General features: G+C 44.8%; 2 protein-coding genes and 1 non-coding gene across 7 annotated transcripts in view; 1 reads left to right on the plus strand and 2 right to left on the minus strand.

The window, feature by feature from the left end:
* Positions 1-23672, minus strand: part of NCAPD2 (non-SMC condensin I complex subunit D2) — a 28172-nt gene extending 4500 nt beyond the window's left edge. Inside the window, exons 1-22 of one of the 4 annotated variants that reach the window (XM_087442856.1) lie at positions 23380-23672; positions 22440-22589; positions 14531-14606; positions 14195-14253; positions 13543-13724; positions 13094-13236; positions 9873-10000; positions 9677-9800; positions 9349-9496; positions 7627-7824; positions 7146-7280; positions 6961-7048; positions 6702-6882; positions 4911-5035; positions 4304-4543; positions 3820-3994; positions 3477-3561; positions 1716-1849; positions 1242-1374; positions 1062-1146; positions 818-985; positions 390-559 (exon numbers count right to left, since the gene is read on the minus strand). In XM_087442856.1, the coding sequence (XP_087298982.1) occupies positions 390-559; positions 818-985; positions 1062-1146; positions 1242-1374; positions 1716-1849; positions 3477-3561; positions 3820-3994; positions 4304-4543; positions 4911-5035; positions 6702-6882; positions 6961-7048; positions 7146-7280; positions 7627-7824; positions 9349-9496; positions 9677-9800; positions 9873-10000; positions 13094-13236; positions 13543-13724; positions 14195-14253; positions 14531-14606; positions 22440-22566 (2904 nt within the window). In that variant the 5' untranslated portion in view covers positions 22567-22589; positions 23380-23672. Of the gene's footprint in view, positions 1-389; positions 560-817; positions 986-1061; positions 1147-1241; positions 1375-1715; positions 1850-3476; positions 3562-3819; positions 3995-4303; positions 4544-4910; positions 5036-6701; positions 6883-6960; positions 7049-7145; positions 7281-7626; positions 7825-9348; positions 9497-9676; positions 9801-9872; positions 10001-13093; positions 13237-13542; positions 13725-14194; positions 14254-14530; positions 14607-22439; positions 22590-22975; positions 22993-23366 lie in introns of those variants that run through there. The other 3 variants (XM_087442859.1, XM_004438730.3, XM_087442858.1) reach the window with 3 other exon arrangements.
* On the minus strand, positions 13801-14127 carry LOC147914834 (small nucleolar RNA U85). Its single transcript, XR_015555040.1, has one exon. It is a non-coding gene; the product is annotated as a small nucleolar RNA U85 (small nucleolar RNA).
* Positions 23673-23895: 223 nt separating the features above from the next.
* MRPL51 (mitochondrial ribosomal protein L51) lies at positions 23896-25481 on the plus strand. Of its 2 annotated transcripts, none has more exons than XM_087442862.1 (3): positions 23896-24104; positions 24630-24740; positions 25164-25481. In XM_087442862.1, the coding sequence occupies exons 1-3, from the start codon at positions 24083-24085 to the stop codon at positions 25358-25360; spliced, it is 330 nt and encodes a 109-aa protein (XP_087298988.1). In that variant the 5' UTR covers positions 23896-24082; the 3' UTR covers positions 25361-25481. The 2 variants fall into 2 exon arrangements, with proteins under 2 accessions (XP_087298988.1, XP_004438788.1); XM_004438731.3 differs by lacking the exon at positions 23896-24104 and adding an exon at positions 24358-24545.
* The last annotated feature ends 313 nt before the right edge of the window (positions 25482-25794 follow it).

A 25794-nucleotide genomic window follows, 5' to 3' on the forward strand; every position in this document is an offset into this window, starting at 1 on the left:
TGCAAGACATCACTGCCTCTAATAGAGAGAACAGAGGTCCCCATCAGGTGGGAGGCCCGGTGACCAAGGCTGATGGGAAACGGGGTGGGTGCGTGCATGTTCTAACAACAGTCTCAGGCAGAGCCTGTATTTTATGCTGAGGTCCTAACTTGATGCTCTGTATTTACATAAAACTTTCCTTCCTCAGGTGACCATGGACAGACTGTTCCATCTTTGTTCTCACTAATCTTTCCCACAGTAGTAGCAGCAAGGAGGCAGTGTCCTCTTCATTTCATTTAATATGAGAGATGCAGAGATCCCCAGAAGGAAATGTGAATGACCAGAGGTCATGGAACAAATCAGGGAAACGTGTAGGTCATGAACCCAAACGCCCAGGCACTCCCATTCACCTTCTCCTTTGGATTTTTAGTCTTATGCTCCTGTTCCTCCCGAAGGACTCGGCGCCGACAGAGCTCTCCACTCACGGCCTGTTCCAAATGTACCAGCTGCTGCAGGGCCACATCCCCAGCCAGGGACAGCAGGTTCATCAACAGGAAAGTGGGGAGCATGGGGGTGTCCTCTGGAGGAGGGCGAGAGGGAAGGCAGGGAGAAAAGACATAAGCAAGTGTCACAGGACCCTGCATCCTGTGTTTACTGATCTTCCCCTCGCTTGCGTGCTACACAAACTAGTGAAAAAGCAGGAGACAGGGTGGGAGGATGGTGGTGTGACTGGACCAAAATGAGATAGGAAGTGTGGTGGCAGTGGCTTCTGGCCCGGCGGGGAAAGCAGCAGAAGCTGGCTGGCCCATGGGGCCCATTGCCCCTCTTGCCCACTTACTCAGGTCCTCCTGGGTGCTGCTCTTCTCCTCCAGCTTCTCCTGGGCCTGCTTTGCACAGCCCTGCAATATTTGGGCACAGATCCCCTCAGGGCCCTCTGCCAGTTGGTAAATGAGGGTCACTGCCACCTCTTTGAATGGGATCCAGAGTGGGTCTGAATGGACAAAGCCTGCATAGAAGAGGGGAGAAGTTGCCCACTGCAGACAAGGACACGATTCTGCCCAAGGCCCTTCGTGAGAGCTCACCTTTTGTGACCATATCCCGCAGTCGCTCAAACAACCTGTGTTCCTGAGGCAGCCGGAAGGGTGGGTGACGTTTGCCCAGAGAAGGCTGTGGGGAACAGGATAGATAGAATGTGAGTGTGTGTTGAGGGTGGATAAGAGGACCCCCACTCTCCTTAGTTTGAGTGTAGCCACCCCACATACCTTTCTCCTGTCAGAGATGTTGGCAATGGCATGGCACACCTGCTGGGCCAGCCTATAGTCCTGTGGAAACTTCTCCTCCAGCCCTATGCTCACCAGTGTGTCTAAATTGCTTCCCACAATTTCTGGTTTTCCTCTGGGGAAGGAAGCCAGCGAGTTAAAGCTAGTCATGGACAGACCTCTGTGTGGGGGACAATGCCACAGGGAAAGTGTCAGCACCCAATGGCAGGGTTTCGAGAACTGTGGAGCACTAGAGAGGCTCTGACACAGGGCTGGCCCCTTGGATCCCTCTTGCTGAGTCCCACTATTTCTGGTAGGCAGTGGGGCTGGTACTATCACTATTTTATTTTCCATTTAGGTAGCCAACTCAGCTGCAGAGCTCAGCTGGGCCTGACTGCTATTACTGAAGGAAAGGGACCCTTCTCAGACCCTTCCTTTCCTCTCTCATCCTCCTGCCGGTCTGGACCTGAGCCTCACCGCGCCATCATCCCAAGAAGCATGATGGAGGAACAGCGCTCCAGAGGAGAGCACGCGACCTTCTCGGCTGCCCGCTCCCACAGCAGCTGGGTCACCGCTGGTCTCAATTCATCCTTCTGCACAAACTCACAGAGCTGAAGAGAAAAGAGAAAGGGCTCAGGCCAAACAATAACAACTCCCCTGCTCCTTGGTCCACTTCTCTGAAGAGAATATTGGGAACCTGAAGTGGGTAAAAGCAAACTTAGGAATGAAAAAGGGACGAGGCGGCTCAAAACGTACAGCAGGGGCTTGGGGAGGTTCTTCCGTCTCTGCTGCTTTTCTACTCGCCTGCCTTCCAAACGACATTTACTAAGATGACATGTTCAAACTGACCTTGTGGAGTTCCATGTGCATCTGTAGTGCTGACTGCATTCTGGAGATTTCTAGTAGGTTTTCTTGCTGTTCCCGTAAACTCAACATGTCTAAACTGGAAGCCACCATCCTTCCTTGCCTTGTCATGTTGCCAACAGCACCAACACCCTCTTAGTCACATATGCTTCAAACTTCAGTCAACTAATGTTTTTGTCTCGCTTAGTCCTACCTCTTCTTCGTTTAAAATTTGTCTTCCATTAAGTGCAATTCTGTAGTTTTTCCTCCCACCCCCGAGTCCAGCCCCTTGTGATTGCACACCTACAGCAGCCTCCAGGGACCTCCCTGTTCCTAGCCTCCTCTCCACCCAGCCTACATGCAACTGCTGAATCGGTCTCCCAGACACCTATTCCATCACGCCACACCCCTGCTCATCACTTAGAAATAGTGCTCCTTTGCCTGCTGTGGGGGCTGCTGACTGGCAGCCTATGAGGTCTCAGGCCCATTGCCACCAGCAGGAGAGAAATGGGGCTCGCAGCAGCACTCCTCCCAGTGGAAGCTGGTGGTCAGCACCACCTCCACCATCGGTCCCCATATCCAAATGCTTCACAGCAGATCTGCCTCACTAAAATGCTGGGGTCCCTAACAAGGTTCAAGTCCCAGATGCTTGAAAGGCATCCAGGGACCTTCACAATCTAGTTTAACCTATATTCCCACCTTTATTATCTTTTCCAGATAACAGTTTTGAGCCAGAACACAGTCTTCCTCATTCTATAACATAGGCATTGTTCTTTCTTGGCTTTCCCTCCTTTCTTTAATTCTCTAAATCCTACTCCTCAAGAGCCAACCTAAGCCCTACCACGTTCAGGAAGCTTCCTTGACCGTTCCCACACACACCACTCTCTTTCCCACTCTGTGTTCGTCAACATAACACACAAGTTAAGAGTTATGTTTTCTGGAACTCTTACTGCCTGACTGAACCTCAGACTTCGCCACTAACTAGCTGTAACCAGCCAAGCTCCTCCAGCTCTCTGTGCCTCAGCTGCCTCACTGTAAAATGTAGGCGATCAGAACGTTACCTCACAGGGTGGCTGTGAGGGTTAGACAAGCTCATATAAGTGCTGAGAACAGTGCCTGGCATATGCTAAGTGTTATCATGGCTATATTACCATTGCTACTCTAATCATCACCTGTGCCACTGATTCTGGCATGTAATTATCTGTCTGCTGCATTGTTCTACAAATAGACAATGTTCTACAGCTACCAAGTAGACTGTTGCTTCCTTTTAAGTTGGGAACTTTAAAGCAAATGATCTTATACTTCCTTATTGGGTTGAGTAAACTGTCGAACACATAGCAGTCACTCACTAATACTTGTTGAATGACTGAAGGAAGAAGAAGTGAGGAGACTTACAATTTCCTCAAGACACTGAATGGTTCGGGCTGACGCATCCACTAGCAGCAAAGAGAGATTGTGAATCAAAGCCTGGGCCTTGGCTCTGTGGGAGAAGCAGAGATTGGGGGTCATTCAAAGATTGTTAAACTGAACCTGGTAAAGAGGTTATTAGAGCTAATCCTACCACGGTTTCAAATAACTGGGTAGGATGGGCTTCACTGGAAATTCAGCCCCACCCTCAGCCCCATTACAGACCTGCCTATGGATTTAGAACTGCTCTAGAAGGATGTCTCCCCATTCCTTCAGGAGACTAGAACATTGACCTCAGAAAAGTCAGCAAAGGCAAAAGTACATCGCATACCTGGCAGAGTCCCCTTTGGGGTTGAGGTAAAGTTGGCGGTAGGCATTAAGCACAGCTTCCCGGACACCAGGCTCCTTAGACCAGATAAGAGGCAGCATGTGGCGCACCCCAAACAGGGCCTGAGGTACTCCAAATTGGAACACCATCACAAAGAATTCAATCACCTCCTGTACCACTGAAAGGACAGACACAAATGTTACTCATCTGCTTGGGAAAACTGCCCCAATACTCAGAGATAGAACCTTTCTTAACGTAGCAACACGCAAGTGGAGGCCTGCCTCATTTTCCCTGAGAATGTCAACTCTTCCTATAATGCCCTATCATGAGATACTATATGTGTTAAAATATATAAGCTTCATGCGGCAATACAAAGCACGAAAATACAGAATCCCTGACTTTTAAAGGACAGGTATCAATAAAATATGGACAAGACTGGTTTTTCCAACCCCAAGACCCAGTCCTTACAGAAAGGGACTTGGCATACCTGTGGTGGTATTTTCATACATCATCTTGCTGATGATGCCAATGGCCTCTGTAATCTTCCGAGAGAAGCTGTAGGCATCCTGCAGATACTGCACCAGCATCTCCTGCTTCACCAGTTCATCTTTTTCCCTGGATTTCTCAGGCTCTGACACATTGGGCTTGTCTCTACAGTCAGTCTGTCCTGGTCCCATGTTCTCTGCAGACCCCTGGGGATTCTTCTCCTGTGTGGAAGCTGCTGGGCCTAGGAGTTAGAGGATTACAGGATGGGTTTTGTTCAGGGATATATGGGGAAATCCAACAGCTATAAACATCCCTGGATATTTCTTTCCACAATAGGAAGGTATAAATTTAGAACCTATTCTGAAATATCTTAATTCACTTCTCAAAGAATCCTAAAGTCCTCTAGGGTTTGGAAACACCCTTTCACATCCTGTGACTATCAATCTTAGGCCCATGGGCTGCTTCCATTCAGGAGCAGAAGCATAGGCAACTCCCCTCTGGCCTCTTTCAGCACCAGATTCTGCTTGCCAGTGTCTGGCATAAAGTAAATGGTCCAGAAGTACTAGCTGAAATGTTTTATCTGGTGACTGAAGAAGGAAAGCAATTACCTTTGAAGATAGTTCCCAAGAGATTCAGGAACCTGGTCTCCTCTGACTCCTCTGGGTCCATTTGACTGAAGGGTTCAGACTTCTGGAAGTGGCCTATGGCTTCTCGAGTGAGAATGATGGCCCGTCTGAAAGAGCATAAACTTGTCACCATTTGGCACCTATGAGAGCGTTACTGCAGCCTGCTGTAAGGGAGCCTACCTCATGATGCCACCAAAAACCCAGACCCACTGCCCCAAAGAAAAAGTTGAAAAGCACCTACACTAAGGGGTGGAGCTCAAAACACTTCTCCTGTTTCTGAAGTGACGAGGCTTTATGACAGTCTTCAAGAAACTCAAAAAAGGCTTTTTAAATTAAAAAAGTCACAAACCTACTCCAAACATTTGTTTAAAAACTTTGCTAAGTGAAAGTCTGGAAAAAATAAACTTTCAATAACTGGTTAATTTACAGTACATCTATACAATGGGATTCTACAAGCTATAAAAAAATAATGAAGCAGCTATTTATATATAAATATTAAATAATACTGAGATACACAGTTAAGTGAAAAAAGCAAGGTGGTAGATCAGTGGGTAGAGAATTCTATCACTTGCGTAAAAAGGGGGAAAACAAAGCACACGTTTGTCTGTACATCTATAGGTTATCTTTTAAAGGACACTCAATAAACTACTATCGCTGCTTCCCTGTGGGACAGGGAATTAAGTGCCTGGGAAAAAACACATTTGGAAGGGATTTTTCATGGCATGTCCTTTTTGTAATTTAAAATTTTGTACCATGTGAGTGTACTGTCTTAATTTTTTTAAATTAGATTTCTCCTTTTAAAAAAACCTGTTTTTAAAGTTAAACCATTAAAAAAGTTATTTTAACAAGTTTTGTTTTAACATATGTCTAAATTGGTAATTGGAAGCAAAAACCTCAGTTACTAAGAATTTAACCTAGCATAGATTGTTGAGGATTTCTGAAGGAGGAGTTGACATCTTTAACATGAGAAGAAGCCTTTTCCTAACTGATAGGACAAAATACTAGAATGCTTAGAGAAAGAACAGGCAGTTATAAAACTATAGTCTCTCTTCATGCTTTAGAAAAGAGACATAAGGGAGTTAGCCAATGAGCCACCTTCTCTTCAGCCTTTTTGAACAGCCTAATTAGGTAAGAAGTAAACAAATAATTTGTGGCTGAGATTTAAGAACACCTGTTGACAGCTGTAAGGGCTTTTGTTGCCAAGCTGCTCTGAAGTTCTAGAGTCACAAAGACACTGGGAGAAATCTTTTCTCTAAGATCAGGATTCATACTAGGTTGATTTAAAGATTGAAGTAGGATTAAGCAAGGTTGATATTAGCTCACAGAACTTATTTTTTATTTTACTTTTTCACAGAATTTAGAATTAGAAAGCCATTAGAGATCACATGATCCAATCAATTTCTTATTTTACAAGTAATGAAACCGAGGCCCAGAAAATTTAAGTAACTTACTTAAGCTTACACGATTAGAATTATACTTACAGGCATTCTCCTTCAAATAAAGGAGGACTTTTGTCATATTTAATTACAATCTAATATTGTTTACATTTAGTTGTTTTAGTAGTTTCTTTAAACACGTGTAGAAGTAGAAAAACATGCTTAACTGTGGACTATGCATAAATCTGGTGTTCGGACCATAACTACAACGAAAACACCCACCATCATCTGGTGGGGGCAGGCCCAAAGTGCAGTTCATTTTAAAGAAATATTGTTTCTCAAAGGTTGACTCTAAATCTAAACAGGTCATTAGAGAACACGTCACTCTTTCACATACTTGTAACTAGCTTTGGCAAGCAACCGCCGGATGCGTCCTTTCACCTCCTCAGGGGTCTCTGTATTAGCAATTTCCTCAGGAATCTCCTCTTCCTCTTGGGGAAGCTTGAGCAGCTGCTGCAGGGTGGACTCCAGCTCTGGCAGCATGGCTTCCCACTCCTCCTCTGGGTCCAGCACTGCAGCTGAATGAGAAAGTCTCACTGAGACTGACTGCAGGGAGGCGGCTGGTGGGGGAGGACTCCTATGCAGTAACTACTCACAGGTGGCTGCCGTTCGCCTCTGGGCCCTCATCTCTTGTAATTTCTGGGTTTCCTTCTGCAGTGGTCCAGCAAGGTCAGTATCACTAAGCTATCAGGTAAAATGCACATGAGGGTCACCAAGTCACATAACTTCACCCCTGTTTCCATTTAATGACTTCTCTTTTGGGTGAACCAAACCTACTTACCTTGCAGGAAAACGGATTATTGGCGAGAAAACTGGCCAGCAGCTGGATGGCATTTTTACATACTAGCACTGACTTGTCTGCCAGACGTCCCACTGCTAAGGCCACAACTGCCTGGAAACGTGTCAGGGGGAGAGCCTATGTGGGGCAGGAAGAGAAGGATCAGCTCACATCCCACCTCATCCATTCTGCTCAAGATGATCTTGAAGTAAACTCTGAATGAGCTTCCCACTCATTCTAAAGAAACTTTTCTATGGGATATAAAATAGTTGAGTACTCTTTGTAGTAGTTAAGACAGTATAGTTCTTAAATGGAGCGAGGCATCCTTGTCCTTGGTAGAGGAAAATCTTTATTACTGGTAGGAACAACCTGAGTTCTAGACTCTTCTTTGCAACAGATATTTTTCTTCGACATTGGATTCCCTTTTCTTTGGCCTGTACATAGAGGGGTACCACATGTCTTTATCATCTAGAAGGTTGTTCACCTTCTGCTGGACGATTCGGGTGAAGAGTTGCAAAACACGGCTCCGCACAAAGGAGTTGACGTCGTGGCCATGGGCTTGCAAGGTGTCCAAGAACTGATCTCTGGTGTCTCGGGCTGCTTCCTCCAGCTGATCACCTTTCAGAACCTGCAGTACCATCTCTGCCATGGCTGCTAGCACAGCATTGCGCATCATGTAATTCTAAGAGAGAGAAATCAAGTTGGTATGAGCCTCTGCACTCCAATACTCTCTCTCCTTTCCTTAAACTCTTGTGCCTGTCCAGGCACATAGAAGGGGCAAGGCCTTTAGTTAAGGTAAGCTTTCTTGTCTTAACTATGACTTTCTCTGGTCAAATGCCTAAGTATTCACCCCCAAGGTCACTGGAAAAAGCTGAATCTCAGGGGGGCCTTGTTTGCTTAGAGAATAAAGGGATAAAATAAATAAGAGCCCAAAACAATTTTTCCCCATAAACCTCACCCAGGTAACCATGGTGGGAGCTGAATGTGAAATCACATCTACCCACCAATGCACATTTGAAAAGCATTAATTATCTTTCATCTGAGGTCTCAAGGCCTTTGATCCCTACTAATAAACATCCCCTTTTCCCAATCCCCTTCCCACATTTTACTGACAGAGAATGAGACACAGAGAAACAGAAATCAGCCCTAGGGTGCCAAGCAAGTCCATGACAGAATCTGGTGGAGAATAGGGTTTGGAGTTTTTGCCAGGCCAAGAGCCAGAGAATGGGGTCTTGCACAAGAAGGTCAAGTAAATTAGACTAACGAGTAGACTGTCTTTGTTCTTGATATTCACCTAGGAGTGCTCTGCATCTGTTTGGGAAGCAGCCAGGTTAGCCTTCAGGGATGAGGGAGAATTGAGCGAGACGACATGAGTTGATTTGAGAACGCTCATTGTTTGGGGAAAGCAAGGTGAGCCAGATGGTAGGAAGAGCCTTCATCCTGAGGAACGGATGGGACTCAGAATCACAGCTGAGGCCCTCTCATCAGACTTCAGCTGTGGCACTATTGTCTCCCCCACCAGACCTGATAAAACCAATGTGATATTGAAATGGATTAATAAACGGCTCTTTTTTGTGTGTGTGTGTGAGGAGATCAGCCCTGTGCTAACATCTGCCAATCCTCCTCTTTTTTTGATGAGCAAGACTGGCCCTGGGCTAACATCCTTGCCCATCTTCCTCCCCTTTAATAATTTTATTTATTTATTTGTTTTTTCCCCCAAAGCCCCAGTAGATAGTTGTATGTCATAGCTGCACATCCTTCTAGTTGCTGTATGTGGGACGTGGCCTCAGCATGGCCAGAGAAGTGGTGCGTCGGTGAGCGCCCGGGATCCAAACCTTGGCCGCCAGCAGTGGAGCGCAAGTACTTAACCGCTAAGCCACGGGGCCGGCCCCTTCCTCCACTTTATATGGGACGCCGCACAGCATGGCTTGCCAAGCAGTGCATTGGTGCGCTCCCGGGATCTGAATCGGCGAACCCCGGGCCGCCGCAGCGGAGCGCACGCACTTAACCGCTTGCACCACTGGGCTGGCCCCTAAACGGCTCTTTATTCAATAAACTTCATCTACTTCTCTACAGGAAGGAATTGCCAGTGATAAGCTTAGCCAACTTGACTTCATGTGAAAGCTACCTTCTTGTTAAGAAACAGCCATTCAACAATAGACTTAAAACCTCCAGAAAAACCTGAGATCCCCAGGGGACCACCTACCTCTCCATCCAGGTGATCTATCAAAATGCACATGCTGGACATCAGGATGGCTGGGATGCGTTCTGCTAGTTCTGTCAGGAAGGCTGCAAAGCCCTTTGCCCCTGAAGGGTCCCGACTCAGCTCCTGGGGACACTTCTGTCCAATCTCTCTACACAGGGAAAAAAACACAGGCATAGCAAGGTAACTCAATTATTCAGTTCCCAGTAAGGGACGGTAAGACTGGTATCTAGTATCTGAAGGAATCTAGTGTTGCACAGAGAATATTTCCAATCTTTCTTTATCTTTTCCCTGAAGGAAATGAGAATTAGAAACTTAAAGGAGGAGTCACCTTACAATCTCTCCCACTATGCTCTTCATTCCATAATCAGTTGCCCATAGACTCACGGCCGCTACCAGTACAGATGCCAGGTGTTCAAAGTGCTGCAGCATCTGAATGATCTTCACAGTGGCACCTGCGGAAGTACTAAACATCAGAAATTACCAGCAAAATGAAATAGGTGGGCCAAAGCAGAGGGCTCACTTACTGAGCATATGGTTATAACGTGTCAAGGCTACCCCTAGCAGGCGTGTGATGGCTTCCCGGGTGGGGCGGTTCTTCTGGTGACTAATGGTGGGGTTCTCCAGGAGGCGGTAGCAGCAGCCAGTAACCAAACTGAGAAACGAAGAGAGTGAGATGATGGAATCAGCTATCTGGACTCAATTATACTGGGGCCCTGCCTCATTCATTCTATCTCTACTGTCCCCAAAGTTTTCTTCATTTTATCACCTTCTACACCAAGTTGCTTTGCTTTGCCAACCCCAGATAGGTACTCAGTCCTTCAAGATTATCAATGTTCAACTAGTCGTGATGCCTATACAGACACTGAATATATATATGATAAAATACTGGACAAAGTCACCACTGACTTCTCATCGTTAATAGAGTGGTCAATGCAGTCCTCATCTTTTTTTCCCCCTTTGGGTGAGGAAAATTGGCCCTGAGCCAACATCTGTGCCAATCTTCCTCTACTTTGTATGTGGGATGCCGCCACAGCATGGCTTGACAAGTGGTGTGTAGGTCGGTGCCCAGGATCTGAACCCACGAACCCTGGGCCGCCAAAGCGGAGTGTGCTGAACTCAACCACTACGCCACTGGGCTGGCCCAAGGCAGAGCTCATCTTTTTTTTTTTTTTAAATTTTTATTTATTTATTTTTCCCCCAAAGCCCCAGTAGATAGTTGTATGTCATAGCTGCACATCCTTCTAGTTGTTCTATGTGGGACGTGGCCTCAGCATGGCCGGAGAAGCAGTGCGTCGGTGCACACCCGGGATCCGAACCCGGGCCGCCAGTAGCGGAGCATGTGCACTTACCCGCTAAGCCACGGGGCCGGCCCCGCAGAGCTCATCTTAATTGACTTTTCAGCTGCATACGACATGGTCGATCACCCCTTTCTCCTTGAAACATGCTTCATTTGGCTTCCAGGATGCCAGTGTCCCTTCTTAGTTCCTTTGGCTGGTTCCTCTTCATCTCCTCACCCTCTTAATGCTGGAGTGCCCCAGGGTACAGTCCTTGAATTTCTGCTCTCTTCTAGCTACACTTACTGACTTAGTAATCTCATTCAGTCTCATGCTATAAATACCATTTATATAAATACATTCTAGTCCCAAATATGTACCTCTAGACCAGATCTCTCTCCTGTACCCCCAATTTGCACATTCACCATCTGAATCTGACAACATTGCCTGGATGTCTAATAAGCACATCAAACTCTGCATGTCCAAACAGAACTGTCCCCCGAAAACACGTCCCCACAGCCTTCCCCATATTTCAGTTATTAGCAACTCCACTCTTCCAAATGTTTAGGCCCAAACCCTGGGTGAGTCATACTTGACTGCACTTTCCCTCAAACCTCACACACACTCATCAGCTCATCCTGTAAGCTCTAGCTTAAGAAAAAAAAGTACAGAATCCAACCATTTCTCCCATCTCCACTGCCACTCTTTGCTCTAAGCTACCATCAATGTCTTGCCCAAGTTATTGCAACAGCCTCCTAACTAGTTTCCCACTTCCCTCTTTTCCCTCCATAGTCTCCACAGCCAGGATGATGCTGTAAAAGTGCAAGTCAGACCACCTCACTGTCCTGCTCAGAACCCTTCAGATGCCCCATTTCACTCTGAGAAAATGCCAAAGTCACCATAATGATCTGCACAGTATGGCTCCCCACTGCCCCCCTGACCTCACAGCCTATCCCTCCCACCCTGTCTCAGCTGCCGTCTCTCTGGCCTCATTGCTATTACTTGTACACACCGGACACACTTCCTCCTCAGGGTCTTTGCACTTGCTGTTTCCTTTCCTTGCTCTTGCTCTGCTTCCAGATATTCTCATGGCTCTCATTACCTCCTCTGGGTCTTTGCTCAAATGTCACTGTCACAAAGAGGTCTTGTGAGAACAGCTGATTTAAAATCACAACCCTCAACCCTCATACACTACTGGTGGGAACGCAAACTGCTGCAGCCACTACGGAAAACAGTATGGAGATTTTTCAAAAAATTAAAAAATGGGGGCCGGCCTGGTGGCATAGTGGTTAAGTTCATGTGCTCTACTTCAGCAGCCTGGGGTTCGCAGGTTTGGATCCTGGATATAAACCTATGCACCGCTTATCAAGCCATGCTGTGGCAGGTGTCCCACATATAAAGTAGAGGAAGATGGGCATGGATGTTAGCCCAGGGCCAAGCTTCCTCAGCACAAAGAGGAGGATTGGCAACGGATGTTAGCTCAGGGATAGTCTCCTTCACAAAAAAAATAAATAAATAAAAATAGAAATACCATATGATCCAGCTATTCCACTTCTGGGTATTTATCCAAAGAACATAACACTAATTTGAAAAGATATATGCACTCCTATGTTGATTTAAGCAATATTCACAACAGCCAAGACTTTGAAGCAACCTAAGTGCCCATCAATGGATGAATGGGTAAAGAAGATGTGATATTATATATATGCAAAGAAATACTATTCAGCCATACAAAAAGATAAAATCATGCCACTTGCAACAACATAGATGGACCTTAAGGCTATTATGCTAAGTGAAATAAAATCAGACGGAGAAAGACAATTACTGTATGACTTCACTCATATGTGGAAGATAAACAAACAGATACAGAGAACAGATTGCTGGTTACCAGAGGAGGAGGGCGAAAGAGGTAAAGAGGCACATATGTATGGTGACAGTCAGAAACTAGACTCTTGGTGGTGAACATGATGCAGTCTATACAGAAGTTGAAATATAATGATATATACCTGAAATTTATATAATGTTACAAACCAATGTGACCTCAATAAAAATAAAGAATAAAATTACAACTTCCATCAAACTTCCCATCCCCTCCTCTATTTTCTCCACAGTAATAAACCATAAAAGATACTATATATTTTACTTATTTTAAAAATTCTCTTCTGCTCTATAATGTAAACTCTAAGAGGGCAGAAACTTTGTTTCCAGTGGCTATAATGATACCAGCCACGCACCTAGGAGATTCTCAGTAAACACTATTTCATGAATGAATAAATGGGTATTAGAGATGAGAAATTCACAGCAGTTTCTAACATTTCATTATCTACTTCCTAACAACTCAATGTTATGAGTATACTTCTATGTATTACAGAGAACTGAGGCATGAAATGAAGTATTTAAAAGGCATATTCAGCAACAGAGTCCTCATTCCTCACAGTTCAGTATTATCTGCAGCCATCTTAACTACCCACCTGACAAATTCCTCTTCAATTACTGAGTGGTTCCACAGGTGACGAATCTCCAACTGGAGCAACTGTGTTAAAAGCTGAAGAATTGGTTGTCTCTCTTCTTCCCAGTCAAAGCCATGGGCTGCCTTGGCCCGAGATTTCTTACCCTAAACAAAGTTCACGTATACATTTACAAAAACAGAAGGAAACAAAGAGGGTCAAGATCTGCCAGTCTGAGTGCCCAAACTATCCAGTATCAAGACCGGGTAGAAGGTAATACAGAAGTGTTACAAGTTGCAAAATATAAAAGAGCTGCTTGTCAGGGAAGGATATGTTGGGATACTTTTGCGTGCTTCCTCATAAACCTTAAATATGGGCAGACAGGATTCTCAGACTCACTAGATTCCCTTCTTTCCCAGCAATTCCCTCATCCCTCCAGGCACTTAATAACTGAACCAGGAACTCCAAATTACCTTCCCACCAAGGCCCAGGTCCACAAGACTTGTCTGGCTGCTCATGGTCTCAAAGGATTCCAAGAGGCGGATCAGAGCATAGCAGTTCATTTTGAGGGCATTTAGGTGGGCGCTTCTATCGGATACACTCAAAGTTGTGTCATCCAGGACAGCAGGAAGTTCCTGGGAGTGGCGGGATACCACTGCAAGGGGCAGAATCTGGAGTTGGTTTTGTTCACTTTCCTCATATATCCCAACTTCAAAACACCCAGCACTCGCAGCCATCAGATTACCAAAGATCTGTGTTTCATCTCTCAGTGGCCATAATATAAGCTAAGTCCTTTGGGACCCCTAACCCCATACCCTGACACGCCCTGTCCCCACTCTCTCACTCTAGTTACCAGAAGTTCTCCCTGGCAACTGGAAAAATCACCTCTATTAAAGAGAGGTAATTCAAAAGTAGGAAGAATTTCTTGTTGGTCTGCCCTTACAGCGAACAAACATAACTCTGTATTGCCCACCAAGATTACAGACCTTAACAGGTCAAAGGTCCCCAGGCTTAGCCAAACCAACTGAATCACTACAGCCTTGATATCATCATGTGGCTGATAAAATGTAGGAGACAATAAACAAACAAACACCTTCCATCCCCTTCCCCCTGACCCATAAACACCTTTTATCAGGAATTCCAGAGTGTCTTCCTTGAGGCCAGGATCTATACTTCGAAAGTGACTATGAGGGAAAGAAAGTGTGGGGGTGAGACAAGACACTGCAGAGCCCGTTCTAACAGATCAGATCCAACCTGAAGAATCTAATGCTTAAAAATACATGTGAAATTGCTCAACTGAATAACCCAGTGGCAAATTGGGGTAATGCTCATCAGTGGAGATATCAGCACTCGGAACCAATTATCAGTGAACCTATAATCTGGAATTTCAAGACTAACATGCAAAGTTGGGGCAAATAGCCACCTGTTCTTTTTAAAGTCGCAGCCAGGTATTTCACTTACTGTAGAATGCTGTAGACAGTATCAAAGTGCTCCAGTATAGCCAGGGGCCCCTGAGCTCGGAAGGCAGCCTGAAATGCTATAAAGATGAAAGAAACTAATTAATACAGAGGGGAGATGCTTTTTTGGCAAATTCTATTCATGGCAGAAAATGGAGTTAACTGCTTTTATTGGTAGAATCTCAAGAGGAAGAATTCACATCAGTGAAACCTATTATAATAACAATATCTTACATTTTGTCCTGTTTTACAATTAAAGCCATACTTGGATTTCACCACATCTCTGAGCTAAATAAACCAGACAGTATTATGCCTATTTTATGGGAAAAGAAATTAAGTGTCAGAGTAGTTATGTGACTTGTCCAACTTATAGTAGTTAGTAGTGAACACCAACTCAGGATCTTTTTTTTTCAATTTTGAAATTACAGAAGTGGCAAGAAACAGTACAGAGTTCCTGTACTTGTCACCCAGATAATGTTAACATCTTATATAACCATAGTATAAGGATCTATTCTAAACCAAGAAATTAACATTAATTAATTTAATGCTATTAACTAATCTACAGACCTTATTTGAATTTTGCCAGCTGTTATATTTATGACCTTCTTCTGGTCCAGGATCCCATCCACGTTACCACAATGCATTTAGTTGTCATCTCCCCTTAGTCTCCTCCACTCTTTGTCTTTCATGATCTTGACACTTTTTAGCCAGTTATTCTGTAGAATGTCCTGTAATTTGGGTTTGTCTGATATTTTCTCAGGATCAGAATGAGGTTATGCACTTTTGGCAAGATTACCGTGGAAAGGAGGTGGGGTCCTTCTGAGGGATCACACCAGGAAGTACACGATGTCCATGCCTCATTACTGGTGATGTCAACTTTGATCACCTGGTAGTGTTTGCCAGGTGTCTCCACTGTAAAGTTACTCTTTTCCCCTCTGCAGTTAATAAGTATTTTGTGGGTAGATACTTTGAAACTATGCCGATATCTCATCACATTTTGCCCACTACCTTAAGCATCTATTGAGATTCTTGCCTGCCATGATTATTACTGTGGTGTTTACTGACGGGTGATTTTTCTATCTCCATCATTCCTTCTACACTTACTAAGAGGAATGCCACTGTAAGGATGAGTACTCCCTTTCCTCTCGTTTATTTATTTATATCAAAATGGACTCATGGATATTTCTTTTATTCTGTGTTTTAATCCATTCCTATTACTATTTATTTTATTGCTCAAATTGTCCCATACTTGACCACTGGGAGCTCTTCAACTTGGCCTGTGTCCTTCTGACATGCTCCCTTCACTTGTGCACTTACTTTCTTGTACCACAAGATGTTCCAGCTCACCTTGTACTTTCCCTGGCCCTGTCCTGCAATCAACATTCTCAAAGGAGTCCTGGTTCCTTTTATGGAGAACAGTATGTAGAAACCAATTCTAGGCACTAGTTAGACTCACTGCTATTGGATTATCATTGCTTTTAGGCCTTCTCAGGAGAGAAAAACATGTCTGAACACACACACACACACACGTACACACAAACATACACACCTCTGTATCTATTTTTATTTCTGTGTATATATTCAAAAACATGAGTTCATTTATGTATTTGCTTAATCCTAGTATACACATAAAAAAGCAGTTCAGCATTGCTAACCCACATCCCTGTAAAAAATAAATTTACTAACTAGCTTACAATAATTGTGTAAAGTTCTTTTGTATACAGTATATAGTCAAAATGTTGCTTCTCAAAGATGCTTAGGTTAGTTCTTTTCTTCCCCACTCCTTTACTGCGGATTATGTCAAACATTTGTAATACATTTAGGTTCATTTGTTACTACTTATATTACATTTTGAAAACCAAGCATCTTCTGATTCTCAAACTCAGTGGTCTTTTCATCCTGGCTGTACTGCTTCTAGATAAAAACTTCAGTATAGGGCCGGCCCCGTGGCTTAGTGGTTAAGTGCGCACGCTCCGCTACTGGCGGCCCGGGTTTGGATCCTGGGCATGCACCAACGCACTGCTTCTCTGGCCATGCTGAGGCCGTGTCCCACATACAGCAACTAGCAGGATGTGCAGCTATGACATACAACTATCTACTGGGGCTTTGGGGGAAAAAAAAGGAGGAGGATTGGCAATAGATGTTAGCTCAGAGCCAGTCTTCCTCAGCAAAAAGAGGAGGATTAGCACGGATGTTAGCTCAGGGCTGATATTCCTCACAAAAAAAACCCAAAAAAAACAAACAAAAAAAACTTCAGTATAAAGAGGAGTAGTCTAATTATGTCTTACAACATGCAAGAGCAGCCAGGCAGTACAGGAGTTAGATAATTTTTGAATTATCTAACTAAAGTTGTATACCTAGCTCTTTCTGTGAGGGAAAGAATTCAAGCAAATTCTTCCTTTCTGCAATACCAGGTTGGTTTGCCTGGCAAGTAAAGCTTGAACCTTGTACTCCATTATCACTGTTGGCGCTGACCTGATCTGTTATAGCGTTACGCTGTCCAACTACAACCTGGTCCTCCACGATTTTTAACAAGCTATTTTATTCCTTCAAGTCCTACTGACTCCCTAGCAGTACACTCATAGCATGTTCGTTTATTTTTTTATGCTCTTCTTACCCTTTGCCTCTTCCCCTTTAGTACATGACTGCTTTCTACTTTACCAAAAAGAATGAGACCCAAAGCATGGCTCCCTCATGTTATCCTGCCTTCCTAGCAACAAATTATTCTGCTAACATCTTCCCATTCTTTGCTTCAGTCTCAAGTGAAGAGATTTTCTCCTCTAAAGCTAACCTGCCCCACTGCCCCAAAAATGTATCTCCCCTCTCTTTCACCTTTGGTTTTATCCTCTCCAGGAACTGCTCTTGTCCTGCCAACGTGCTCAGGTCTCCCTTCTTAAAACAAACAAAAATGCTCACTGCCTTTCATTTGACCTTGCTATCATATCCCTTTTAAATTTTGTCTAATCTTTCTCTCAATTTCCTGAAATCTAGTTTCTGAGATTGTCCAACCCAACAAGTATTCTCTCAAAGATTATCAATTACCTATTTTTTATTACAATGAATGATTCTCTCGGTCCATGTTCCTCTTTAGGTCTCTGAAGCATTGCCCATTGATCTGGTCTAGAGTCATACTGCTTTAGGTTTACATTTGGTTTGAACATTTACTAGGCCAAGCTACCTAGCCTCCTAAGTCTCAGTTTCCTCTTCTGTAAATTGGGAGTAATAACAGATCATACCTCATAAGGCTTTCCAGAATTTTTTGGTAAAGATTAAGTGAGGTAATCCATGGGAAGCAGTCAGAACAATACTTAGCACAAAATGTAACTCAGTATATGTAAGCTATTTACCACTGTTACAAACCTCCTGTAATCTGGAAAATACAGAAAAACGGAAAAGAAAAAGAAATAAGCACTGTTAACATTTGGCTAATTTTTTTCAGTCTATTTTCTGTGTGATATGTGATATGAAGTCATATCACATATTCACTTCACTGTTCTGCTTTTTAAAAGCTGTATTACAATAAGGATATTATAAAAGCTTTGTAAACAATTGTTAATGGTAGCATAACATTCCATGGAGCGTACATATCTTAATTAACTTACTATTCCTCTATTGTTAGACATTATGATATTTCTAATTTTTTTTTGTGAGGAAGATCAGCCCTAAGCTAACATCCATGCCAATCCTCCTCTTTTTGCTGAGCAACACTGGCCCTGGGATAACACCTGTGCCCATCTTGCTCAACTTCCTGTGGGACACCGCCACAGCATGGCCTGACAAGCGGCGCGTGGGTGTGCGGTCGGGATCCGAACCCGGGTGCCAGCAGCGGAGAGCATGCACTTAACCACTCCGCCACAGGGCTGGCCCCTCATATATCTAATTTTTTCCACTAATTAACAACACATTTGCTCCCCTGGCAAACCTGGATTAAATCCAGTTGACTGCTTACTCCATTCACATAACCACACAAATAAAAATGGCTTGAAAAAGACACACAACCATGCTGACCATTCTCCCTTTATTTTTTTTAAAGATTTTATTTATTTATTTTTCCCCCCAAAGCCCCAGTAGATAGTTGTATGTCATAGCTGCACATCCTTCTAGTTGCTGTATGTGGGACGCGGCCTCAGCATGGCCAGAGAAGTGGTGTGTCGGTGAGCGCCCGGGATCCGAACCCGGGCCGCCTGCATCGGAGCGCGCGCACCCAACCGCAAAGCCACAGGGCCGGCCCTACCATTCTCCCTTTAAACTCATGACTACTAACCTCGAGTGGGCCCTTAGTATTTCCTGGTAAGCCTATTACAAATTCCCAGGCCTATTCACTTTCCTCTAGGCAATTATTTCACACCTTTCCTCTGCTGATAACATCAAGACCTTCTTCCCCAACTCACCCTCAGTTAAAGGCTTCACTTCTTATCTCACTGAGAAAATAGAACTAGACAGAAGAGAACTTCCAACTGCCCCAAGCTCTGTATTTTCCCACACTACCGGCATCTGTGCCCATATACTCTGCCTTCTCTTTTGCTACTATGGATAAACTGTCCATGCTCTAATAAAATACAAAAAAAAAAAAAAAAAGGAAAAGAAAGAAACAAGCACTGTTAACACTTGGCTAATTTTTTCAGTTTATTTTCTATATATAGTATTTCCACTGCTGAGGTCCTATCACCTATTCACTATTTACTAATAAAAGAATCTCCTCTCCCTGTGCACCAGATCACATACTCTTACCTACTAAAGGATATTGCTCCAACAATTGTTCCTTCTCCCTCCTGCATCATCAGCTTTTCCCTCTCTCTGACCATTCCTATTCAGCATATACACACGTAATGCTGCTCAGCTTACCAAAAAAATTTTCCCTTGACTCTACCTCCCCCTCTAGCTACCACCCCATTTCTCTGCTTCTCCTTAAAGCAAAACAACAGGTATCTAAGCTCACCATCCCCAATCTTTCTCCTCCCATTGTCTCATAAACCTATTCCAATCAGGCTTTTGTCCCCACCACGCCTCTGAAACAGTTTCTATCAAGGTTACCAGCAATCGCCACATTGCTAAGTCCAGTATTAACTTCCAGTTGATCTCTCCTTTCCTTTTTGAAATGTTCTCTTAATTTGCCTTCCATTTAGCTCTTTGGTTCACTTTTTGCCTCAATGACTGGTCCTTAGTTTCCTCTACTGGTTCTTTTTCACCTTCCCAGTCTCTAAATGTTGGACTGTCTCAGGTCTTACATCTTCAAATCGCTTCTCTTCTCCATCTACATTCACTCCAATCTCACAGCTTTAAATGCCTTCCACACACTGAATATTAAACCCCAAATTCTTATCTTCAGCTGGCACCTCTCCCCTGCACTCTACAATCATCTAACCTACAGTCTAAACCTGCTCCACTCATAGTCTACCCCATCGCAGCAAACAACAACTCCATTCTTCTAGTTGCTCAAGTCAAAAAGCCTTGTAATCCTAGATTCTTCTTTCTCCAACCCTATAAATTCAATCCATCAATAATCTTGTTGGCTCTACTTTCAAATATATTCAGAATATATTTTATGATCACCTCTGCTGCTATCACCCCAGTCAAGCTACCTGGTATTATTGTATTAGTCTCTTAATTGGTCTCCCCGCTTCTTCCCTTGCCCCTCCTAGTCTCTGCTCAACTCAGTAGACAGGGATACTTTTAAAACATCAGACCATGTCATTTGGTGCTGAAAACCCAACGGCTTTCAAATTCACTCACACTGGAGCTAAAGCGGTCACCATGACCTATCAGGCTCTAGATCAGAGCTTCTCCAACTTAAGTGTGCATCCGAATTACCTTAAAATATGGATTTTCTAATTCAGTAGTTCTGGGGTGGGTCTTCATCCTGCACTTCTTTTTTTTTTTTTTTAATTTTATTTATTTTTTCCCCCAAAGGTCCAGTAGATAGTTGTATGTCATAGCTGAACATCCTTCTAGTTGCTGTATGTGGGACGCAGCCTCAGCACGGCCAGAGAAGCAGTGTGTCGGTTCGCGCCCGGGATACGAACCAGGGCCGCCAGCAGCAGAGTGCATTCACCTAAACGCTAAACCACGGGGCTGGCCCAATCCTGCAGTTCTAATAAGCTCCTAAATCATGATTCTAAGGCTGCTGGTCTGAAGACCACACTTTGAGGAACAAGACTCTAGAATAATCTGCACCACTTCCCACCTGACCTCTTTTTTTCCTAGCCTCCTCCACTCCAACCATATTGGCACTTTCCCATCTCAGGTCTTGGCACTGCTCTTCTGTCTGCTTGGAATGCCATTCCTTGAGAATCTGCACAGTCTTCACTTTTAAGGTCTCTGCTTAAATGTCACCTATCAGCAAGCCTTCTCTGATCATCCAACATAAAATGCCAGTCCCTACCCTGGCACACTGTATCCTTTTTATCTTGATTTATTTTTCTCCTTAGCACTTAAACAACCATCTGACATGTTCCATATTTATTAATTACTTGGTGAGAGCCTTGAGAGAAAGAACTTTGTCATCTTGTCTGTTTTGTTTACTGTTGTATCTCCAGTGCCTAGAACACTGCCTGGCAAATAGCATATCATTAGTAAATACCTGTTGCACAAATTAGATTTTATCTTGTATATTTATAGTAGAATTTGTATTTAGGGTTCTAAACACCAAAAGCAAAGCAATTGTTAAAAAAAGAACCCTTAAAGAGAGTGATCATCCATTTAAAAAAATAATGCATTATAATAACTGAAGAAGAGTTTGCTATCTTGTACAGCATGTGCAATTGGTGATACACATATCCACACAACATGGAGAGAACAGTTTATCTATGGACATTGTTGGCTGGCCACCCATCAGTCAACCTCCACACTCCAGCTTGTTCCTTGCTTACCAAATGGTGATATGCCCAGGTTTGGGGAGGCTCCTAGGTAATAATCTTGATCAATTTAGCCAATCTGGGTAATTCTATTTCCCTTACCAGTAATTAGTTAGGGAAATAGGCACATGATCCAATTCTGGTTGGGAGGCTTCTGGTAAAGTTTTAAAAAGAGAAAGAAGAAAGGAAAAAGAACAAGATAGGAAATCCCCTTTTCTACCTCTGGACATGAGAGCAAAGAGCTGCCACCTGGCAATCATGATGGGAAGGCCAAGAGACAAGCTGGAGTTATATTATCAAGCTGCTGCATTAACCACCCCTTCTTGTTGTAGCAGATAACAAATGCAGTAGGTTATTATCCCTGTCTTTACAGATAAAGAAACCGAGACAAAGAGAATAAGTAACTTGTCCAAGGTCAGAGTGGTAGAGCCAGGATTCAACTTCAGGCAGCTTGGCTCCAGAGTCTTAGTCTCTACTCTATGTACCCCTCCAAAGCAAACTAACGGATACAAGACCATTTCCAATAAGTACAGTGACATTACAGGTCTTGCTGATAATGCATAAACTGTTCTGGGTCATCTATAGGTTTCAACAGGTAATTGCATTGTACATATACTGTACAGTGTTCCAGCTGTACATATACATTATGTTTTTTTGGATTATTGAACACTCTTGGAAACAAGAGATCTAGACTCCAAAAAAGTGTTACCTGAAACAGGTCAGGTCAAGTCCCAGACATTCTGAGAAAGCTATCTTCTCCTATAATTCTTAAATCCACCAGGACTTTATTTTGGCATATGGTAAGAGATAAAGATCTAAAATAATTTTTTCCCCCAAAAGTAACCATATACACCAAGACTGTTTACTGAACAACTGAGAGAAGGTAGTCAATGAGTGTACTCTTCCTGTACACAGTGCTAGGGAGAAAACAGTATGGAATAGGAAAGACGTTCCTTGCCCTCATGGAGCTTAGTGGTGTAGTGGAACAGAGAGACGATAAATTACATGTGGGAGGGTTGTTCTGAAGTGCTAGGCACAGCGGCAGCTATGGAGTCTTACCTCTAAGCTGTGAGGGAAGATTTCTGATGGACAGTACCTCTTGAACAACATACTGATTCACTCCTCCACTTTTCAACAATTCCTCCAGGGATAAGGGCAGACGGAACTCAAACAGTTGGGGAGACATCCTTCTCCCACTGGCTCACCCGGCTGGAAACCAAACAGCCAACAGGTCAGGGTCTGTATTTAAGGCCTTTTTACCTGATCCCATTATTTCACCCCCTCTTCCAACATATAATGCTTTTTCAGTCTTACATCAAGCTGATAACATTATCTTAGAGGATGTGAGATGGACCCTGGAGTAGAATCTAATTTCTAGTTGCGACTCAGCCACTTGGTCATGTCACTTAACCCCCTGGGCCTCATCTGTAAGACAGGATTACTAATCTTTGATTACTTTACAAAGTTGCTCTGAGGATCAAATGAGTCAAGGGGTATGAAAGTGTTTAAAAAACTGTAAAGTGGCATACCAATGCGTTAAGTTAGCATTATTATTTCTGTTTTTATGGGCAAAACTTAAGTATAGAATGTCTCACCTGAGGCCAGAACAGTGGCCCAGCACGGCTAGTGGGTTTCCTGGCTCCAGATGGGAGGGTATTAACACTTACTGCTTGTTTACTCTGCGCCAGATTTTGCTGGGCTATTTGAATATATCATATCTGATCTAATTCTCCAAACTCCAATCTCATGGAATGCAAAATAATACAAGCCAATTTACAGATAAGGAAATCGAGGCTAAGAAAGGTTTAAGCGATTTGCCCCAATTCCGCTGCAGATGCCAGACATCCTGTTTCTACCACATCGTTCCGCAAGGATACACCCACCAGACCGCCTGCCTCTCGCACGCTGCTACCACCGCGGCCCACTGCCCCGGACCCGATCTTCCCGGCCCTTCATCCCCTGCTCCCCACTAACATCACACCTTACCCGAGAACCTCACCCTCCGTTCCTCCGATTCGGGTTGTGGGGCTGAAACAAACGAGAAAACACGGGGTGCACAGTGCGCACCAATCAGTTAGGCAGCACTCAAGAGGGCAGAGAAACCGGCCAATCCCCGGCAGGCGGAGGCAAAAACCCGCCTCAAAGCCCCGCGCCGCGCGGGCAAAACCGCAAACAGGAGTTCAAAACTCAACGGCCGCAAGGGGGCCAATCGCGACGCTCGCTGCAGAAACAGGCCAATCACAGCCCAGGAGCCGGAAAGCCCGGCGGCGTCGCCGAGGGAGGGGCGGGGCCTAGACTCGGACTCCAGCCCCCCGTCCCCAGCCCCCGTAGTCCTGCGGCTGCCTCCCGCCCACTGGGTCCTCCTCTTCCTCGGTCGGTGGGGAGGAGACCCGGGCAGTGCCTGCCAGAAATGCCGCGTATCAAGGTGGGCAGTGGTAGTGCCCCTGGGATAGAGACCCACTCAGTCACCCCCAGGACAGGCGGCGAGTCCAGGCCGGGAGTTAGAAGGTTTAGGCTCTAATCCAGGTTCCGCCATCTCGTCTGCTGTGTGACGTCCAGCAGGTCACTTCACTCTGAGCCTCAGATTTCCTCCCCAGTAGAATAGGGCTAATAACAGCTACAGCGCAAAGCTGCTGTGAGGCACAGAGACAGGAAGCTTTGGGTCCCAGGTTCTGGACCCTCATCTCCCTCACAGTTGAGGGATGCCCAAGGAAACAGGAAAGGGTGAGTTTTCTTGAAATTCAGTTTTGAGGCGCCCTGGATAACGACGAGATGAATCCCTGAGCAAGCCTGGCGCTCCAGAGCTTCCGGCGCGGAGGCCGGAAGCGCCTAGGCGGGCGGGTTGGAGGCGTGAGGTGTAGAGGCCTCCGCGAGCCGGAACCCGGAGGGTGGGGCTTGTGGTGGGGGAGGCGGGGTCAAGGCGGGCCCTGCGCCCGGAGCTGCCTGGGTAAAGCCCAAGATGGCTGCCTCCGTGTAGTACCCGTGTGAGGCCGGCTGGGGCAGTCCCTGTGCTTTCCTTGAAGACTACGTCTGGCCCTCGCTCTTCTGCGCGTGCGGTGTGCTGTTGTAGGGCGGAGACGAGAGCCATGGCAGGGAGCCTCTCTTGGATGGCAGGCAGGGGCTTAAGGGGCTGGGTGCCCCTGGCTTGCAGAAGCTTCTCTCTGGGTAAGTGGCTGATGTGGAAAGACGGCCAGAGAACTGCTTCTCAGTAAGCGGCTCAGATTCATTCCCTTTCTTCCCCATCCCTAGGTGTTCCTGGATTGTTCCATGTAAGGGTCACCCTCCCGCCCCCCAAAATAGTTGATCGTTGGAACGAGAAGAGGGCCATGTTCGGGGTGTATGACAACGTTGGGATCCTGGGTAAGACTCGACTTCATGGTACAGGATTTCAGAATGGCAATTATGCCGTAGCGACTATCTTTTTTTCACCTGTGTAGGAATGGTACCTTTGTCAGTCGTAAGAGCAAACACTTGTGTGGCTGTTTACGTTGTGTTCTGCACTGTTCTGAGTGCCCTACATGTATTAACTCATTTAATCCTCATAATAACCTTTTCACTTTACAGGTGAGGAAACTGAGGCACAGCGAGGTTAAGTAATTTTTCAAAGCTAGTAAATGGGAGTGCAAGAATTGAACCCCAAGCAGTCTACCTCCAGAGTGTGTTCTCTTGATACTGTAGTGTAATGGGTGTTGCTCAGGAGGATGCAACTGTGTGTTGAAAGCTTAGCTGGTGGAGGGTGGGTTCTCTCATCTTGGAGCTAATATGTTCTCTCGCATTACACAGGAAACTTTGAAAAGCACCCCAAAGAACTGATCAGGGGCCCCAGATGGCTTCGAGGCTGGAAGGGGAATGAATTGCAGCGTTGTATCCGAAAGAAGAAAATGGTTGGAAATCGGATGTTCATTGATGACCTGCACAACCTTAACAAACGCATCAGCTATCTCTACAAACACTTTAACCGACATGGAAAGTATCGGTAGAAGAGAAAGCTGGGAGCTGTGGAAGAGGCACATCTATCCCCCAGCAGAAGAGGGACAGTACTTTCCCTTAAGAGGAAAGGGATTTGTATGCTCTCTGTAATAAAATGGGGCTTCTTTGGAATCTGTTATCCACACACTTTGTTTTCCTCTAGATGCTGTTTTTACCTGTTCACGTAGACTATGCAGTCTGACCCTTCCCTAAGTCTTACGTTTGGACTTCACCACTTGCCCTTTGCGGTCTAGCCATACCTATGGCCTTTAAAAAAGATTATTGTTGGCATTTTTGGACATTTGGCCCTTCATGTATAGAAAGTGGTAATTTTTTTTTCCCGCTTTTTCTCCCCAAAGGCCTAGTAGATAGTTGTATGTCATAGTTGCACATCTTTCTAGTTGCTGTATGTGGGAGGCACCCTCAGCATGGCCGGAGAAGCAGT

Source organism: Ceratotherium simum, chromosome 17, assembly GCF_057802395.1.
Source record: "Ceratotherium simum simum isolate JZ-2026a chromosome 17, ASM5780239v1, whole genome shotgun sequence".
Lineage (NCBI taxonomy): Eukaryota > Metazoa > Chordata > Mammalia > Perissodactyla > Rhinocerotidae > Ceratotherium > Ceratotherium simum.

Coding starts and splice junctions, on each gene's coding strand:
- MRPL51 (XM_004438731.3), top strand. CDS start 24,467: ATGGCAGGGAGCCTCTCTTGGATGGCAGGCAGGGGCTTAAGGGGCTGG. Junction 24,546..24,629: donor TTGCAGAAGCTTCTCTCTGG/GTAAGTGGCTGA, acceptor CCCCATCCCTAG/GTGTTCCTGGATTGTTCCAT. Junction 24,741..25,163: donor TGACAACGTTGGGATCCTGG/GTAAGACTCGAC, acceptor CGCATTACACAG/GAAACTTTGAAAAGCACCCC.